Source organism: Suncus etruscus, chromosome 14 (genome assembly GCF_024139225.1).
Source record: "Suncus etruscus isolate mSunEtr1 chromosome 14, mSunEtr1.pri.cur, whole genome shotgun sequence".
NCBI lineage: Eukaryota > Metazoa > Chordata > Mammalia > Eulipotyphla > Soricidae > Suncus > Suncus etruscus.
In genome coordinates this window covers 52326187-52345503 of record NC_064861.1, presented here as the reverse complement: position 1 = coordinate 52345503, position 19317 = coordinate 52326187, and the positions used below count along the sequence as shown (strand labels likewise).

Genomic DNA, 19317 nt, shown 5'->3' with positions numbered 1-19317 from the left:
AGCAGGACGTGGGTATTGACCAAGGGGAGCTTAAGGGAAATTCTTGGAATAATGGAAACATTTTAAAGCCGAATCGTGTTCATGGTTTTGCACAGCTCGTTAATCTTACCAAACAAACCAGCCTTTGATTTACAGGCTTAAAATCTTAGCTTCAGGGGCCAGGCATGTAGGGTTCATGCCTTGGATGCGTGTGGCTCTGGTTTAATCCCTAGTAATCTTCGTTTGAGGGGCTAGCTAAATGGTTACCTGCTACAAGTAGGAGTGGAGTGCCAAAACAGTATCACACGCACATATCCCATCCCCAGTACTTGAAGAAACAACATCTACATCATCTGCTGCCTTTTCCCCAAAGTCCACATAGCAAAGGATGCCTCCTGGGCTTGTCTTTCTCCTTCCTTGAAGACCTGTTGAGATAGCCTGTCACAAAGAGCTGCTGAGAATCTGCTCACACACTGAAGGATGATAGAGGGTTTGCTTATGTTTTCTCTCTGCTTTCTTCTGTAATAGGCTCTGGACTACTGCCACAGCAAGGGAATCATGCACAGAGACGTGAAGCCTCACAATGTCATGATTGACCACCAACAGAAAAAGGTACCTGGAAAGCCTCCTACCTACCTGCCACAATGCTGGCCCTGCCTTGGTGGGCTCTGGAGACAGGAACTGTTCTTTCTCTGGTAGACAGATTATGGTTGATTCTGTCTCCCATTCCCAGTGTGGTTTCTATGCTATAAACACAGGATGCAAGGAAAGTAGACAATGGGCCCTAATAGTAGACAGTGAGCTGTGTCATGGTTTGTTTCCTGGGAGACCTCTAGGATCTACAGCTGATGGTCTCTATTTCTTTCCTTTTTTTTTTTTTTTTTTTTTTTTTTGGTTTTGAGGGCCACACATGGGGGCACTCAGGGATGGTTCTGCGCTAAGATATTGCTCCTGGCAGGTTCGGGGGACCATATGGGATGCCAGGGATCGAACCTGGGTCTATTGCAGGTTGGCTGAGTGCAAGGCCCTATTGCTGTGCTAATACTCCGGCCCTCTACTTCTTTTCTTAGTGACTCCCAGACCAATCTGGGAGGGCCAGGGAGGTAGCTTAAAGGGCTTGTTATAGGAGGTCCAGGTTCTGTCTCTGACATTTTATCCCTGAGCACCACCAGGGAACAATTCCCAGCACTGCTGGTATGGCCCAAAAAACTGTTAAGTGGGCTCCTCCTATTTTTGACTTTCCATCCTGTCTCTGATTAAGAGTAAATAAATCGGACTGGAGAGATAGCATGGAGGTAGGGCATTTACCTTGATGCAGAAGGACGGTGGTTCAAATTCCGGCATCCCATGTGGACCCCTGAGCCTGCCAGGAGCGATTTCTGAGCATAGAGCCAGGAGTAACCCCTGAGCACTGCCCGGTGTGACCCCAAAACAAAACAAAAAGTAAATAAATCAACTGGTATTGGATAAATGAAAAACTAGAGCCATGTTTAATCCTGAAATGGATATATATGTCTCCAGGCATGTATTCAGTTATGCCTAGAGCTTAGAATGAAAGCTAATATTGATGGGGCAATGGGTTACACATGAAAGTGGTACGGAATCAGGACAAAAGTTTTAAGTTCTTTTGATCTAGAAAAGATGATAAATGAGTATAATTTAAAGATAAGGAGCAGAAAGGAGATTCCAAGTGCTTTGCTCTGACATGTACTTGCTGAAAGTGTGTATATATATATATATATATTTATATTTAGCCAGTGGCACCTACAAACTTCTTCAGTAGCCAGAAATTGTAATCTAAAGTGGCCTTTAAGACACATGCATCTACAGTGTTGGCCTCAGTTAAAAATACATCTGTATTTACATAGATACACTGAAGGTAATTTTTTTAAATACTTGGGCAAGGGAAACACTTCTTTTTCATCTCTTCTGTCCTGCTGCAGTTGCGACTGATAGATTGGGGTCTGGCTGAATTCTACCACCCTGCTCAGGAGTACAATGTCCGTGTCGCCTCAAGATACTTCAAGGGACCAGAGCTCCTTGTGGACTACCAGGTGGAACTGCTGGCCATGGCCTTTTTGGCTCTTTGTATTATATTCTCTCTTCAGGGCTTTTTCTGTTTTCGGGTTTAGTAAGTCCTTTTAGATGCATGAAAAACCCAGAACCATATTCCAGCCCCAAAATGCTTGCAGGGGTCAACTGAAGAGAAGAACCTCGGATCAGAATAGTGTGTGCTGCCTCTGACGCTGCTGTCCTCTTCTCTCCCCAGATGTATGATTATAGCTTGGACATGTGGAGTCTGGGCTGTATGTTAGCGAGCATGATCTTTCGGAAGGAGCCCTTCTTCCATGGTCAGGACAACTATGATCAGGTGAGTGAACCCATCAGACCATCTACCTCTAGTTCATTTGGAGACAGATACTAAGAAAATAGCCCCCCCCCCCCCTTTTTAGGTGTCCTATCACTGAGTCCATTAGTCTTCACTTTGAAATTTCTCTTCAAAGTGAAGGATTTCACAAATGTTATTACCAGCTCTTCCCAATTTTGGACATCTTTACCTAATAAAATGAGTTCCTATTCATGCAGTTGTGAGGTTCTCATGTCAGCTGCTTGAAGCACTAGCACCCTGGTCAGGTTGCCTTCTTAAATTTGCATAGGGCCCTGAGAGATAGCACAGCAGCGTTTGCCTTGCAAGCAGCCGATCCAGGACCTAAGGTGGTTGATTCGAATCCCAGTGTCTCATATGGACCCCCGTGCCTGCCAGGAGCTATTTCTGAGCAGACAGCCAGGAGTAACCCCTAAGCACCACCAGGTGTAGCCCAAAAACCCAAAAAAAAAATTTTTTTTTTTTGCATTGCTGTCAATTTGACCTCTTAAGTCTGCTGCCTGCCTGACTCAGGCAAGGTGCTGTGTCTGGCCCTGGAGGTAAGAGATAGGAAGATCTTCTCATTCTATAGTGCTATGTCCTCTCAGACTTTTCGTGAGTTCTGTGCTCAGTGATTTGGTCAGTTTGTTTTGTGTTTCAGCTTGTTCGCATTGCCAAGGTTCTGGGTACAGATGAGCTCTATGGTTATCTGAAGAAATATCACATAGACCTAGATCCACACTTCAACGATATCCTGGGACAGTAAGTAAAGAGAAAGAGAAAGCTTTTTACCTTACCATTTCTGAAATGGAAAGATTTCCGATTGTTCCTGAATTCTTCCTCTTTTCTAGTCATCAAAAGTGAAAACTTGGGGCTGGAGAAGGGTAAGGCATTTGCCTTTTATGCAGAAGGTCATTGGTTCGAATCCCGGCATCCCATATGGTCCCCCAAGCCTGCCAGGAGCGATTTCTGAGCATAGAGCCAGGAGTAACCCCTGAGCATTGCTGGGTGTGACCCAAAAACAAAACAAAAAAAAGTGAAAATTGTTTTATTCCTGGTCATTTTCACTTGGGTAAAGGACACACCTAATAGTCCTCAGGGCTTAACTCCTGGCTCTGCCCTCAGGATCACTACTAGTGAGTTTGGGGGACCATCTAGGTAGTGTACCAGGATGCCCTACCCGCTGTGTTGTCTTCTCCCACTTTTCTGAGTATTTTTAAACTCGTAAGTTATTTGGACATGGGCCCGGAGAGATAGCACAGTGGCGTTTGCCTTGCAAGCAGCCGATCTAGGACCAAAGGTGGTTGGTTCAAATCCCAGTGTCCCATATGGTCCCCATGCCTGCCAGGAGCTATTTCTGAGCAGACAGCCAGGAGTAACCCCTGAGCACTGCCGGGTGAGGCCCAAAAACCAAAAACAAACAAACAAACAAAAAAAGTTATTTGGACATGATTTTCATGTCTCCTATTCACTTCTAGAGATAGTACATTCATTGATATTAAATGGTGAAAGATAAGGACTTGGAGTGTAACTTGGTGGTAGACTTGTCTTCATAAGGAAGACCCTGGGTTTAATCCCCAGTGCCACAAAAGAGAAAAGAAGATAAAAATCATAAATGTTACAGAAGAAAAAGAGCCTAGCACAATATATGCTTACTTTTTATTGTTGTTGTTTTTTTTGTTTTTTTGCCCACCTCCCCCAATATATGCTTTAATATATACTTTAATCACAAATCACAGTGTGATTCTTTTAGTTTTGGGGCCATACCCTGTGGTATGCAGAGCTTACTCCTAGTGGATCAACCCCAAGTTGGCTCCATGGAAGGCCCTGGACTCTATAGTATCTCTCCAGTCTCAGCACCAGGTTTTTTAAGATAGCTCATATTTTCTTCTTTACAGTGGGTTTTCTGTAAGATAGCATATTTTAGGTCCAATGCAATACTATTGAATAATAAATTCCAGGCTGACAAATTTTTTTTTTTTTTTTGGTTTTTGGTTTTTGGTTTTTGGGTCACACCTGGCAATGCTCAGGGGTTATTCCTGGCTCTATGCTCAGAAATCACCCCCGGCAGGCCCCGGGGACCATTTGGGATGCTGGGATTCAAACCAGCGACCTTCCGCATGCAAGGCAAACACCTTCCCACTGTGCTATCTCTCCGGCCCCCAGGCTGACAATTTTCAAACTTTAATGGACTCTTCATCTTTTTGAAGTTCACTTTAAAAAATATGTCAAGCATTCAAGTATATTTAATATAAAAATTACATTAAAAGTAATCTAGGGGCCAGAGCAATAGCATATCGGTAGAGTGTTTGCCTTTTACACAGCTGAATCAGGATGGACCTGGGTTCGAACCCTTCATTCCATATGGTCCCTTGAGCCAGGAACAATTTCTGAGCACAGAGCCAGGAGTAACCCGAGTGTCATTGGTGTGGCCCAAAAACCAAAAAAAAAGGGGGGGGGGAGAAAAGAAAATCCAAAAAAATAAAAGTAATCCAGATTACAAATTTGAGTCCAGACTTTAATTTTATTATATAACAGTGCTTTGTTACGGGGTGGTGTGACTCACTGTGCATGGGGCAGATGTGTACTCGCAAGAATTGGACAATTAGGAGCCAGTGAGGTAGTGCTAGAGGTAAGGTGTCTGCCTTGCCAGCACTAGCCAAGGAAGGACCGCTGTTCGATTCCCCCGGCATCCCATATGGTCCCCCCAAGCCAGGGGTAATTTCTGAGTGCTTAGCCAGGAGTAAACCCTGAGCATCAAACGGATGTGGCCCGAAAAACCAAATTAAAAAAAAAAAGAATTGGACAATTAGACAAGCTTAGTCAGATTTTATTGACATTCACCCCAGTAGACAGATTCTTGAATCCAAATACTGATGCTCCCTCTCTTTTCACAGACATTCTCGAAAACGCTGGGAAAACTTTATTCATAGTGAAAACAGACACCTCGTGAGCCCTGAGGCTCTAGACCTTCTGGACAAGCTCCTGCGATACGACCACCAGCAGAGACTGACGGCCAAGGAGGCCATGGAGCATCCCTACTTCTGTGAGTCTTCAAGGACAGGGTTAGGGGAGACCTTCCCCACCTTTTATCTTTGAGACCAGTCACCTGAATCCTAAGTATCTGGATGAAAATTTTCTAGACATTAAGGACAGCTTTGCAGACATAGTTCGTGTGTGTGCGCGCGCGTGTGCGCACACGTGTACACACCTAGTAGTGCACAGTAGCCTGTCTGAACATGGCAGTGGCACCACATTGGAACTTCGATGGGTTGTGTGGAGAGACTAACCACATGGGGGTAGGAAGTTGTACTTCTGAAAATAACTACAGTGCTGTTTCAAGGGCCTTAGCGATAGCACTGAGGGGACGGCATTTGCCTTGTATGTGGCCAACCTGGGTTCAATTCCATGATGATCTCCGAGCCATCACTAGGAGTGATCCCTGAATGCAAAGCCAGAAAGTAACTCCTTAAAATCACCAGGTTCGGTCTCACAAACAAAAACAATAAAAAGCAGTCTCAAACTAAAAACAAAAGTAGAACTGCCCTCCCATTTTTTAGATGAGATTAACTCCCCAAAACTAAATAAGTTCAAATTTATGCATTTATGTAGAAACCCTATCAAACATAATGCCTCCACCTTCCACTGAACCCCCCCCCCCCAATGAAAAGCCTTAAATACTTAGTTAAAAGAAATTAAAGTCATGGCACATTATAGGAATTTGAGGAAGGAAAAAGGCCTTGTCATTTGAGAACCTGCGTGCTTGGGGATAAGTGTTCTGCATGCAAGTAGTTCTTTCTATTTCTTTTTGTGTGTGTGTGTGTTTTTTTTGTTTTGTTTTGTTTCTGTTTCTGGTATTTTGTTTTTGTGCCACATCTGATGATGCTTAGGGTCTACTTCTGATTGTATTCAGGAATCACTCCTGGTGGAGCTTGGGGGAAATCAAAGGGCTGCCTGGATCGAACCCAGGTTGGCCACATTTAGGACAAGCTCCCTACCTCCTCCACTATTGTCCCAGATGCAAACAGGTTTTCTTTTTTAATGAATTTTTTTTTTTTGGTGGTGGTTTTTGGGTCACACCCGGCAGTGCTCCGGGGTTATTCCTGGCTACAGGCTCAGAAATTGCTCCTGGCAGGCACGAGGGACCATATGGGACACTGGGATTCGAACTGATGACCTCCTGCATGAAAGGCAAACGCCTTACCTCCATGCTATCTCTCTGGCCCCAATGAATTTTTTTTCTGCCCCAAGAACATGTTGGTGTTTCCTTAGAGGTGTGGAAAATCTTTTTTTTTTTTTTTTTATTAAAGTTGTTGATTGTTGAGTTTTGGTCATACAAAGTACTAACACCATCCCTTATCCAGTGTTTATTTTCCGCCCCCAATTTCCCCAATTACATTCCCTCCTACCCACATTCTCAATCTGCCTCTATGGCAGACACTTATTTCTTCTGTTTTTCCTTTTTCCCCTTTAGCCACTAGTTGGTAATACTGTTATTGACGGGGCATCATTCATAATCACTTTACTTCCTTTCAATTCCTAGTTCTTGGCTTATCCTCCAGAACTCAGGAGTGTGGCACTAAAACTTTGTCACCCTTCAAATTATATTGAATTGAAAATACTAATGTTTGAGACTGGAAAGCCAAGAGTAACCCCTGAGCATTGCTAGATGTGGCCCCAAAACCAAAACAAAACAAATACTGGTTTTGAGCTGGAAAGGCAGTATAGAAATTAAGTAACTTCCCTTGCATGTGGCTATGGCCACAGTAGTGGTTCGAATATTAGCATCACATACACTCCCCTGAGCTGTACCCAGTGTGGCCCCTGAGCACAGAGCCTGGTATGGTGCCCAACCTTCCCAAAATATTCTGATGTTCAGAACAGTAAGAGACGTACTAGGGTTAAAGGGCATTACATGCAGCGAACCCTGGTTCAATCCCTGGTCCCAGGTGATCTAGTCCCTTGAGTATCATTACTTACAGCCCTAGAGGCATCGCTCACAAGTAGGATGGGCCAGGTGATAGCCGAGGGTCTGCTGCATTCTAGGCCCCTCACAGTGAACCAACACCCCAAACCTGCCCCAGTGATCTACCTCTTTTCAAAACACATTGATGTAATTATTTTTAAGCTGCTATTGGGTAAATTGAGTAGACCTTCTAATAGCTCTTTTCTGTCTTTTCATCCAAAGTGCTTTATTATTGTGCATTATTGAAGGAATTAGGGGGCTGAATGTTACTATTCACAGAAAGGATGCGTCAGAAAATAAGGAGTAACTTTGAATAAGAGAGTTGGTATCATTGTGCCCCTCTTTCCTGGAAGTCGCCATAGTTGTGCTTTTAGAATGGGTAGGGTTGACAGGGACCCTACTGCCGGGAGCAGTTTGTTTCCAGAGCCTGATTTTCTGGATGCTGATCTTGCTCCCTCTGCATGCTCCCCACGCTGACGTGCTGCCCCGCTCTCTTGCAGACCCCGTGGTGAAGGAGCAGGCCCAGCCTTGTGCAGAGACCGCTGTGCTTTCCAGTGGCCTCACGGCAGCCCGATGAAGACTGGAAAGCGACGGGTAATGCGGCATTGATGCTTGCCAATAAAACCACCAACCAAACACAAACCTTGAAGGAAAACTACAGTGTGATTAAAAAGAAATTCTAGTCATTCCTTCTAAATGCAAAGAAGAGTAAAGACCCAACAGTCTGTCAGAAAGAAAGACCCTCCCCAGTACTAGCCTCCAGAGCACTGCCTCCTGGTAGCAGCTGCTCACCTAGTGAGGTCCGAGGGAACGTGCCCTTTGGAATGCATGGGAGATGAGGCTCGGAGTTGTTGTGTCGCCTGTTATTCCACAGGACCCCGCTGTGGAACTAACCTGCTCGGTCAACAAGCTCTGAATATCTGACTTCCTATCTGTTCCATTGTGGTCGGGGTTTCCTTGGCTGAGATTCAGGCTCAAGTTTTATCAAAATGTCAGCAGCATATACTGACACACCAGCCTCATTTACGGAAAAGGAGATATTAAAACAGTGACAGTATTTTTTTAAGCTCTTTTACAAATTCATGTTTTATGTATTTTTTTTTTTTTTTAATGACATGAGCTCTCACAGAAATGTACCTCATCCCTGCAGTTTTCTTCCAAGTGTATTTATTTAGGAGCAAACTGCAGTCATGCTCACCAAATCCCCTTTGCTGTCAGGAGGCATCACTGGAAACTGTGATGTCGCCAGCAGGGCCCGTCTGTCTCCACGGAAGTTCGATGCTTAAGTGCTTGACTCTGAGCTCACAGTAGCTTTTGTTGATTTTCCTGACCATAGAATCTTTGGGGGTTTTGTGTGTGCGTGTGTGTAGTTTTTTGTTTTGTTTTGTTTTGTTTTTTTTAATTACACAGCCTTGTAAGGAAACCCTTACCAGCACATCAGTTTGTGCACTATTTTAATTCAGCTTTTCAGAAACAGCCTTTTTGTTCTCAACCCTATCTAAAGCTGGAAAGTCAGTCTTCAGACAGGTCAGGGAGGGAGGGAAAGAAATACCCTATTTGAAGAATTTATCCCACAAAGACTTAACTGGGTGGAAAAAATGTACTCCCGTGCCACTTCAACTGCTTCTTAGTCGATGAGAGGCTATTTCCCACCTCACACAAGCAGGGCCATGGGCCTTTTTATGCTCTGATAGGTCAGACATGAATGTGATGGCACTGAGAAGGCTTTCTTCTATGCAGGGGCTGGGTGGAGTTGCTGTGGCCCCTCCATCACCCGAGTGGACGGATCATAACATAACGTGGGAGGACTTGGGGAGGAAATGGGGCGCCAGAGTCAAAGCTTGGGGTCCATTGTTCTCACCTTCAGCTAGCAAAGGAAGCTAGGTTTCGCTTTTTTCTTAGTTTGGTTTCTTTGGGGTGGGAGGTGCTAATGGGTTCTTCTTATTTTGGGGGTTTGGTTTGCCAGTTGTCCCTTCCCCCAGCTGCAGAGCCATACTGTGTCACAGCTGTGGGACCCTCACAGACCTGGATTAAGGCTAGAGGTGCCCACCACATCACACTTTAGGATTTCTTTAGGAACTATTTAATAATGCCATACATTTTTATAAGGTTAGAGTGTTTGTTTGGAAACATCTGTTTACATTCCATATTCCAATAAAAATCCTATTGGTATTGGTAGCAGGTCCTATCTCAAATGTAGATTCTATTTTTGTTGTTTGGTCGGTGGGAACGTAAAAATGCAAATAAGACTCTACTAAGAGTTGAGCTGTTAAAAATACAGATCCCAAAGCCAGGAAATGCATTCTGTTAAGAGTCTCATACCAATACTACCTGCATATGTTGCACATTCTAGATATAATATATACTTTCGTGCTACCTGAAAGTGTAAGGTGCATGCTCTCTGCTGAGAGAGAGGGAGGGTGTGGATGTGTGTTGGGGGTTCTCAGAACCTTCTAATGTGCCCTTTTGGGCCACTGGAGCCTCTAGTTACTAACAGGGAGATGGGCCGCATGTATCTTTCCATTCCCCTACCTCCCCTCAGTCAGCCTGGCTTTTCCACTGCTTTTGCTTTAAGTGGCCTATTTGGACCAGGCAAGGGCCTACAGGAAGGTTACGGTGAAGCAATAACCCCTTTTCTTTGAGGGCCTGAGAGGTAGGTAAAGCACCTGCAGGAGAACCAGGTGTTCTACTTCTGCCCCTCTTCCATGATCAGGAGTAGAAGCTGCACAGTCTGCACCTGCAGCTTGGACCCGAGAATGATTCTTCTCTTGATGCATCCAGTTTACTGTCCACCTCCTGTTCTTCATGCCTTAGATGCAGAGTGGGATTTCAAGTGCTCACTCCTTTTCTGAGTCTCGACACCCTCTCATTGTCTTGCTGTTATTTTCTAGACTAAGTGTGTGCAGGCACACCTGACCTTGTTCATCTCTCCTGCCCCTAAATCATTTTGTATCCAGATATTCCTGGCATCCATGAGATATCTTGAGTAGTCTCAGAGAGTTCAAAGAGTGGGATGTGTGTGTATGTGTGTGTGTGTAGTGCAAGTCTAGTCTCATTTAGACTTAACTGGTAGATTTACCTGCCCTTTATCCTCTTCAGTTAGTGTATTTCTTTAAACTTCATCTCAGCAATTCTCATTAGACTTTTTGTTTGTTTCATTACCTTATAACAGGTTAAAAGTGCCTATGATACGGATTTAATTATTTCCTAAAGAAAAGCAAAAAACTTGTGGGGAACAGGGTAGTGTTACACTATCATCTCAGGTACTGCCTATGTTTAACATAGACCCGTTACAGTGAGACAGATTCCTATGCCAAATAGAGAGCAGGGCTCCTGGGCCACAAGTGGGCATCACCTCGGGGCTTTGCTTCAGCCACGAAGGCCGCAGCATGAGCGGAAAAATGGAGGTGTGTGCCCAGGACTCGGTGGCTCACAAGCCACTTCTCTTTCCCTTGGATCTTGCCTGCTGGAGTCCTAGTAACTAAGCTGGGATGCCTCACAGATACTTGGTAATGTGGCCCACTCCAAAGGCTCAGATTCCTTTGCAGATAAGGAAGATAGTCTCAGACTGACCCCCAGCAACTGAAGAACTTGCAATTTCTGGTGGCTGGAAGGAGGGACAGCTAGAAAGGAATCAAAAACTACCTGTTGATAGATCTGAAGGGGGACAGGCTGTGGGAGGATGAGAGGGGACACCCCCTGCTTGGCCAGTAGGATGGAAAGGCAGATCTGTAGCAGATGCTGAGTCCCACAGAGCTGGTGGGCCAGGCCTGCACCTACTCAGGGAAATGACTTGGGTGGTTCTCCCATGCTGCATTAAGGATGGAAGCAAAACTCTGGGGACACAAGCAACTGGAAGCATTTTTTTAAAATACATATATTGAAATGGATCTCTGAGAGCCCAATTTATAGGGGGTCCTTTAAATGCCAGTTCAGATTCAGTGATTCGTAGAGGGATGTGTGTTGACTGCATGACCATGAAAAGGCCTGTGTCCCTCCTGCAAGCACACAGGAGCAGCTAACCAACCTAGCATGGTTGAAATATAAATCTTCTGAAAGCAAAAGCAGGGCCCACTTGATCACACAAGTTAGTCAGACTAGATGGTCTACCTTCGCAAACAAGCCCAGTGTAGGGGTGGGAGGAGCAGTGGCGGGGAGACTAGGGGTGCCATGCTCAGCTGTATGCATGTGGCCCAGAGAACAAGCCCACCAGGTGCTGTGCAGGCGGGGAACGTGGTGTGATGGAATTATACAGGCGCCGCATACCTTTGTGTAGAGACTCAACAATGTGCTGCAAATGTGATACTAAATCCTGAACTGCATGTATTGGGGATTGTTTTCGAAAACAAAGACAAACACTTTCATTGAATCAATAAATTAACCGTTTTTCACTTGCTGGCTTTTCTTGCTATAAATGGTGATTAAGAGGTTGAAACAGAAATCTGACACTGTGGAAAACTTGGCTAAATCACTGAGGATCTCCTCTGTTTGGGGAAGCATCCCGAGCTGCCTAGGGTGGGACTCTGTCCTGATGGCGTGCCAGATGTGGTCAGCCGTCTCTTTTATGGCGCTGGATATCTGACCTACTGCCCTTAGAAGGAAATGCCGTATTTGACTCCTGTTTTCATAAGTAGAAATGTCAGTAAGTGGGCTGGAGCAATACCACAGTGGATAGTGTGTTTACCTTGCACACATGGGACCTACCTTCAGTCCCTGGCATCCCAGATGGTTCCCCAAGCCTGCCAGGGGGAGTTCTTGGGTGCAGAGCCAGGGGTAAACCTTAAGCATTGTCGGGTGTGGCCCAGAAACCAAAAAAGAAAAAAACCTATGTTAGTCACTCCCAATATCCTCAAGGGAAAATCATCCACTGTGTGAAGCCTTGAAACTTACACTTCATGTTCCTCAGGAAAGAGGAGGAAGAAACCTGCACAAAGATTGGGGACAGAGGGATTGCAGTAGTGACCTTAATGTGGTGAAAGCGGGGAGCAGTAAGGGTGGAATTAGTAGTTGCCTTCTGAATCTCACCACTGAGACCTCCCTCCTGGGATTGGCCTGTTGTTATTGACAAGTAAATTATGGCAGTATGTTGTGCATTTAGGAAAATATCTCACACATACACCCTATTCCTTGCAACGTACAGGAACACAGATGGCGGTGCTTTGAAAGAACCTGCAGGCCCCTCAGAGTCAGGCACTTGTTAGCAGTTGCTGATTTGCTCAGAAGTAGAGGCCCTCTTTCCACACCAAGCAACCCAGGATGCAGCCCTGCTCCCTCTCTCTGAAATTGCTTCTAGAACTATTGTCAGCCTTGCTCCCCGCTTCCCAGTTCTAGGACAGAAAAGAAGGGACAGGTTTTCAGGTGTTTAGCTTACTAGACAGCTGCTTCCAGAGTATGGGAACATCCTTCAGGCTTGATTCTCTACTGCACACAGCCTCTTCTTGCTTATCAAATACTAAGTCACCCAATTGTTAGCCCAAAGCCTCAGTAGGAAACTAGTCTGATGGGGATCCAGAGTGGGACAGCGAACCTGTAGCCTTCTTGCTCAGAAGGGTTAGAAACATTCCATGAGAGTCTATACCTTGGACTCAAGGCCAGGAAGTGGCTCCTGCATCCAGATCCTTGACAGTGGTGCAGAGGTGGTATCTATTCAGAATGATCCATGGAGAAAGGGAGAGAGAATGGTCAGACCTGATGCCACCAAGCCCATGCACACACTCCAGGGTCCACACACGTGGAGGCCTGTCCCTGCTACAGGTCCTATTGATTAACGCCATCTCTCCCCTCCTCCCATCTCTTTCCCCAGGTCTGTTGCAGTTCCTCCCACTTTTCCATAAGCAGAACAAGAGCCAAAATCAAAGCGTCCTAAGGTGTGTAGAGAGATCACGTCCCGTGAGCAGACACAAAACCGTGGCAGGTGTGGCGAACATGAACTAAACCAACTGAAGGGCAGCCTGCCTGCGTAAATCACACCTCACTTTCGAGTGTCAAAGGTCCCCACGACTCTGGCTTCCTGTTGACTTCCTCCTGACCCAGAAAGCATGGGAGAGGTGAAGGGGACTGCACAATGGCCGGTGACTGTCTCGCCCGCGGCCATCCCCACCCCACATGCGTCCTGAGGCTCTGGGTGCCCTTGCAGAACTCACTAGCTGGCCACAGGCCGCAGTGGGGCATTGGGGGCAACTTGGCTTGGCGCACAGTCCCACATCATAATTTTAAAAGTATATATTATTGAATAAAAGGTTTTGAAAGAAATGTATGGAGAGTTTTCCATCTGGAAGGGGCCATTCATGGAGACTCAAAGGATAATTGACAGTGTTTGTGCCAAGTACTAGCTGGAGGAGCCCAGGTGGACCCCAGTCTGGGAAAAGAGTTACTGACCAGGTGAGCCCTGGCAGAAATAAGCTACAGGGAGGGCCCCATGCTGGCACTGGGCAGAGCCACTGACCAATGGAGCTGGCTCAGGAGCCAGGAGCACTAGATCTGACTGCTTTGAATACAGTCCTCCCTTACTCCACCAAAAGTTGTGGGGGTGCTCAGTAACTTGACTTGGGTGGCACATATGTAAATGCACCTGTAACTTAGAAAAATGTGACTCCATATTTATTTTTGAGTTTCAGGCACACCAAGTGGTGCTAAGGGCTTATTCCTGGCTCTGCTCTCAAAAATTAACAGGCAGGCAAGGCTTTGGGGAACATAAAGGATGCTGGGGATCAAACCCAGTCACGTGCAGGGCAAATGCCTTATCCTCTGTGCTATCACTCCAGCCCCGAGTCTCCCTCATTTCATTCCACCTAACTGCACCTAAAGGACTGTTTTCATTTTTTGATTCAGGACTTACCCAGGCTCTGCACTTTGGGATTACTCCTAGTGATGCTCAGGAATCCAATATATTGCCAGGGATCTAAACTGAGTCAACTGCATGCAAGGCAAGTGCCTTCCCTCTATACTAGCTTTCCAGCTCCAAAAGTGACAGGAAAGCAACAGGAGGTACCATTGGGTCTGTGGCCTTGAGACAGAAGAAGTTGGGGGCCTTTGGACTAGAACTGAAAGGAAATGAGATCCACTCAGATGCAAAGAGGGTGGCATGGGTTGTTACTGGACCAAAACCCAAAATCTTTTTAAAAGAAAAACCTTGGCTAGTTTCCTAGGGCCTTCTCTCCCAGGTGGTTGCCGAGCCTGACTCTAGCAGGTCCCAAGCTCCCCTCTACACACACATAGAAGTGAAAGGCAGACCCTATGCCCAGACAGCTGGGTAGGCGCCCAAGTCCACACAGCTGTCTGCTGCTTGCCATGAACAGGCAGGATTGGAAGCACAGGTGAGTATGAAGGTACAGTGGGGAAAAGCACAGGCCTTTAGACCTGCTTCTGTCCTCCCAGCAGTTCCTTAGACCTGGGAGTTCACAACTGTTTGTCCCCAGCATAACACCTTGGAACCTGCAGCCCACATATGCTGTGGGAATGGAAGTGGCACTTGGTGGCTGTCACCCATCAAGTCTTTAATGAACACTATTTTTTATTTTGTTTTGGGGCCACACCTGGTGGTGCTCAGGACTTACTCCTGACTCTGCACTCAAGAATCAATCCTAACAGTGCTCAGGAGGCCATAATTGGTGCCAGGGATTGAACCTGGGTCGGCCTTATCCTAGGCAGATGCCCTGCCCACAATACTATTGCTTCAGTCCCACAGTCACACCTGCTTTTCTCGGAGCTTATTCCTGGCTCTGCACTCAGGGATTGCTCCTGGTAGGGCTCAGGGATTTATGGGGTGCAGAGGACTGAAACCAAATTAGCCATATGCAAGGCAAATGCTCTACTTGTTGGCACTATCACCATGGCCCTCACAATTTCTTTTGGACTTGAGGCTCTGCCGGGTGACCTTGATCTTCCACATCTCTGGGATGGTGTCTCAGCCCCTCATTCCCACAAATATGAGCCTAAATTCCTTGGCCCAATGTTGGTCTGCTGTGTCTAGCCAGCAGCCTCTTCTCTCCATGTTGGTCTGGTGTCAGTGCTCCCAAGAAGGTCCTTTAGTACGAATGCACAGCTAATGGCCTTGGGCAGTCCAGATACCACATGAACTTGAACCCACTTTCCCGTCTGAACCCAGCAGCCCTTTAACTCTCCTGTCTATCAAAGAAGGTAGGTTCTGTGAGTGAGGACTGTTGGGTGGGAAGGAATTATGGTTGTACAAAGGAACTTAATCACAAGTAATGTTGACCTTGAAAGAAGGAAACAGGAAGTTGTTAGCCTAAGACTGAAGTGATTATGTGATGTGCCTGGAAATTCAGTACCATTAGCACATCCTTCAGTACTCCCACCTGGGTTTGCATTATTATAATAATGACTGGATTTTCCTGGCATATAGATGGTAAAAATAATAACCTAATGTTACCTAAAATAATGAAGGAAGCTGGAGTGGTGGCACAAGCGGTAGGGTGTCTGCCTTGTATGTGCTAACCTAGGACGGACTGCGGTTCGATCCCCTGGTGTCCCATATGGTCCCCCAAGCCAGGAGTGATTTCTGAGCGCATAGCCAGAGTAACCCCTGAGCATCACCAGGTGTGACCCCCCCCAAAAAATAATGAACATCTTTCCCTGTTTTTTGTTTGTTTGGTTGGTTGGTTTTGGGCCATACCCGGCGGTGCTCAGGGATTACTCCTGGCTGCTCAGAAATAGCTCCTGGCAGGCACGGGGGACCATATGGGACACCGGGATTCCAACCAACCACTTTTGGTGCTGGATCGGCTGCTTGCAAGGCAAACGCGCTGTGCTATCTCTCCGAGCCCAATCTTTCCCTGTTATGTACACACACTGGTGGGTCTTACTAAAAATAAATGACTTGGTGGGGCCATGTGATAGCACAGTGGAAGGGTATTTGCCTTGTATGCAGCTGACCCGAGATAAACCTGGGTTCAATTTCTGCCATCTCATATGATCCCAAGTCTGCTAGGAGTGATTTCTGGGTGCAGAGCCAGAAGTAACCCCTGAGCACTGCTGGGTGTGGCCAAATAAATAAATGACTTGGGAGCTGGAGTGCTTGTAACAGTGGGTAGGGGTGCTTGCCTTGCATGCGGCCAACCTAAGTTAGATCCTTAACATTCCATATAATCGCATTGGTCCCATAGCCTTTTCTCTCTGTAGTCTCAGCTAACTATAAAGCACAACTACTCTTGGAGCTGGGTGGCACACAGTGCCACCCCCAATGAATGCCCATTCATCACAGACTGGCCCTGCAGACAGCTCCACTTCACCTTCACACTCCATCCCCATTAGTGAGTTCTGAGTTTCTGGATCTACATTCACCAGAATTAATACTCTTCTCTGATTTTAGGCTCTGACCAGGCTTTTATATGTTGAAAAAAAATGCTTAGAGTTTTAAAGAATAGTTATTAGGACTAAACAGTGAAACATCCATTGTTTTTAGGAACAACTTAATACATTTTGTAACAGCTACAAATATTAGCTTCATCATTTTTGTGGGAGGGCCACGCTTGGTAGTGCTCAGCGATCACTCCTGGAGGAACTTAGGGGACTATATGTGGTGTTGGGAATCGAACCTGGGTCAGCTGCATGCAAGAAAAGCACCATCCCTGTTGCACTATCACTCTAGCTTTTCCTGCATGTTTTGACCCTTATTCAGGTGATAGGTCTGTTCGAAGTCAGGGTAGTCTATCCAAAGTCTTGCTTCATGGCCAGAGGTTCAGGCTTGGCACCAAGGATGGTGGCTGCTTCTGCAGTGACTCTACTCACACTGCAGGTTTGAAAGCACAAATCCCCTTCTTATAGTAATAGGGTTCTTTTTTTGTTTGTTTGTTTTTTGTTTTTTGTCACACCCAGCAGTGCTCGGGTTACTCCTGGCTCTATGCTCAGAAATTGCTTCTGGTAGGCTCAGAGAACCATATGGGATGCCGGGATTCAAACCATCCTCCTGCATGCAAGGCAAATGCATTACCTCCGTGCTATCGCTCCAGCCCCAGTAAAAGGGTTCTTTTGTTTGTTTTGGGGTCACACCCGGTGACTCTCAGGGGTTACTCCTGGCTATGTGCTCAGAAATCTCTCTAGCTTGGGGGAATTGAACTGTGGTTGCCCAGCCTGGGCAAGTCAGAAGCCTTACCACTTGCGCCACTGCTCAGGCCCCAATAATAGGGTTCTTAAGATCATGCAATGCTCACACGTGATTCCATTCTTTCAGCTCTTCTATAGCCTTTCATTAAAGGTTTGCATCAGGTGAGCTTTGCTTTATTATGCAGACTGTAATCACCCTACTGCCTCATTAGCTCCTGTTCCCTTTCTGCTATTTTATTTATGTATTTATTTGGGGGGGGTTGGACCACACCCACCCAGTGACACTAAGGGGTTACTCCTAGCTACACGCTCAGAAATTGCTCCTGGCTTGGGGGACTACATGGGACTCTGGGGGGATTGAACCGAGTTCTGTCCTGGGTCAGCCACATGCAAGGCAAACGCCCTATCGCTGTGCTATTGCTTTGGTGCCTTTTCTGCCTTTTTTTTTTTTTATAGTTTACTATAACAATAGGGCCAGAAACCAGGTAACATAGGGCAACAGTGTTTATTAACCTGGAATGTAGTTGTCCCTAGTTCAATCCTCAGCATCTTATATGGTCCCTTGAGTACTGCCAGGAATGATCCCTGACAGTGAGTCAAGCCCTAAAAAGCCAGGAATGGCCCCCAAACAAAGAAAGTAGTGATGAGATAATATTTAAATGATAAAAACAACTTCATAAACATTTACAAATGAATATCAGAGTGGTAGTACAGAGCACTAGCCTTGACTGCAACTGACCCATGTTCATTCCCTGGTATCCCATATGGTCCCACAAACCCACGAGGATGATTTCTGAGTCCAGCACCAAAAGTAACTCCCGAGCATCACCAAGTGTGGCCTCAAAAACGAAATAAACAACAATTTACAAATGAAGGGTGGGAAAATTTTTATAAATGAGTAAATTTGTAAATAATATTTAAATCATCATATAATTATTCTATAGTTAGTTTTATTTTTGTTTTTTGGAGTTTTTTTGTTTTGTTTTGTTTTGTTTTTGTTTTGGGGTTGCACCTAGCAGTGCTCAGGGGTTACTCCTGGCAGGCAGAGGGGACCTTATGGGATGCCGGGATTCAAACCACCATCTGTCCTGAATTGGCTGCATACAAGGCAAACATCCTCCCGCTGTGCTATCTCTTCGGTCCCATTAGTTCTTATAATGCTGTATTTCTCTTCCCTTTTCAAATCATTTTCCCTTGGGATATTTTGAAAAATTTAGTAAGGAGAATGAGCTAAATTGCTCTTGAAATTGACTTCTGAGGGAGAAGAAAAGGCACAATGGACTAATTTGGTGCTGGGGATGGCACCATGCACACTGTTTGCCTGGAATTCATATTCATGAAGCATGTGCTAGATCTACCTCTGAGTTACTTCCACAGACACTCTTAGGTTTTTAAAAGGATCTTCTAACCATTGAACTCTATTTTGTTTATTATGCTTTATATTTTGGGGGAAGGATCTAGGTTTTTGGGATACATCTGGGATGCTCATGTTCCACTTCCAGTTCTGTTTGGGAGTAGCTAAGTAAGGAGTTTGGGAGTTAAACCTTCCAAGCATGCAGCCCCCCAAACGCTCTCCCAGAGACCTCTTTATCTTAATGTTCAAGTTTTTTTTAATTGTTTTCTGGTGGGTCTTTTTTGGCCACACCCAGTGACGCTCAGGGGTTACTCCTGGCTATGCACTCAGAAATTGCTCCTGGGTTGGGGGACCATATGGGATGCCAGGAATCGAACTGTGGTCCGTCCTTGGTCAGCTGTGTGTAAGGCAAATGCCCTACCACTGTGCCACAACTCCAGCCCCTCAAGTTTCCTTTTTTCTGGCTGTGCTCAAGGAACTACTTCTGGAAGGCTTGGGGGACAATATAGGGTGCCAGGGATCAAATCTTGTTAGTCACATGTGAAGCAAGCACTCTACCTGATGTACTGTCTCTCTGGCCTAGTTTTC

At 45.8% G+C, this 19317-nt stretch overlaps 2 protein-coding genes across 4 annotated transcripts in view; one reads left to right on the top strand and one right to left on the bottom strand.

Annotated features, from left to right (window-relative positions):
• CSNK2A2 (casein kinase 2 alpha 2) overlaps window positions 1-13562 on the top strand; it is a 43383-nt gene extending 29821 nt beyond the window's left edge. Inside the window, exons 6-12 of the mRNA XM_049786147.1 lie at window positions 508-591; window positions 1923-2033; window positions 2249-2350; window positions 3006-3106; window positions 5242-5390; window positions 7811-7904; window positions 13114-13562. Of these exons, the coding sequence (XP_049642104.1) occupies window positions 508-591; window positions 1923-2033; window positions 2249-2350; window positions 3006-3106; window positions 5242-5390; window positions 7811-7887 (624 nt within the window). The 3' untranslated portion in view covers window positions 7888-7904; window positions 13114-13562. The remainder of the gene's footprint in view (window positions 1-507; window positions 592-1922; window positions 2034-2248; window positions 2351-3005; window positions 3107-5241; window positions 5391-7810; window positions 7905-13113) is intronic.
• NDRG4 (NDRG family member 4) overlaps window positions 1-19317 on the bottom strand; it is a 518571-nt gene that overhangs the window by 251559 nt on the left and 247695 nt on the right. The gene's annotated exons all lie outside the window — the stretch shown is intronic.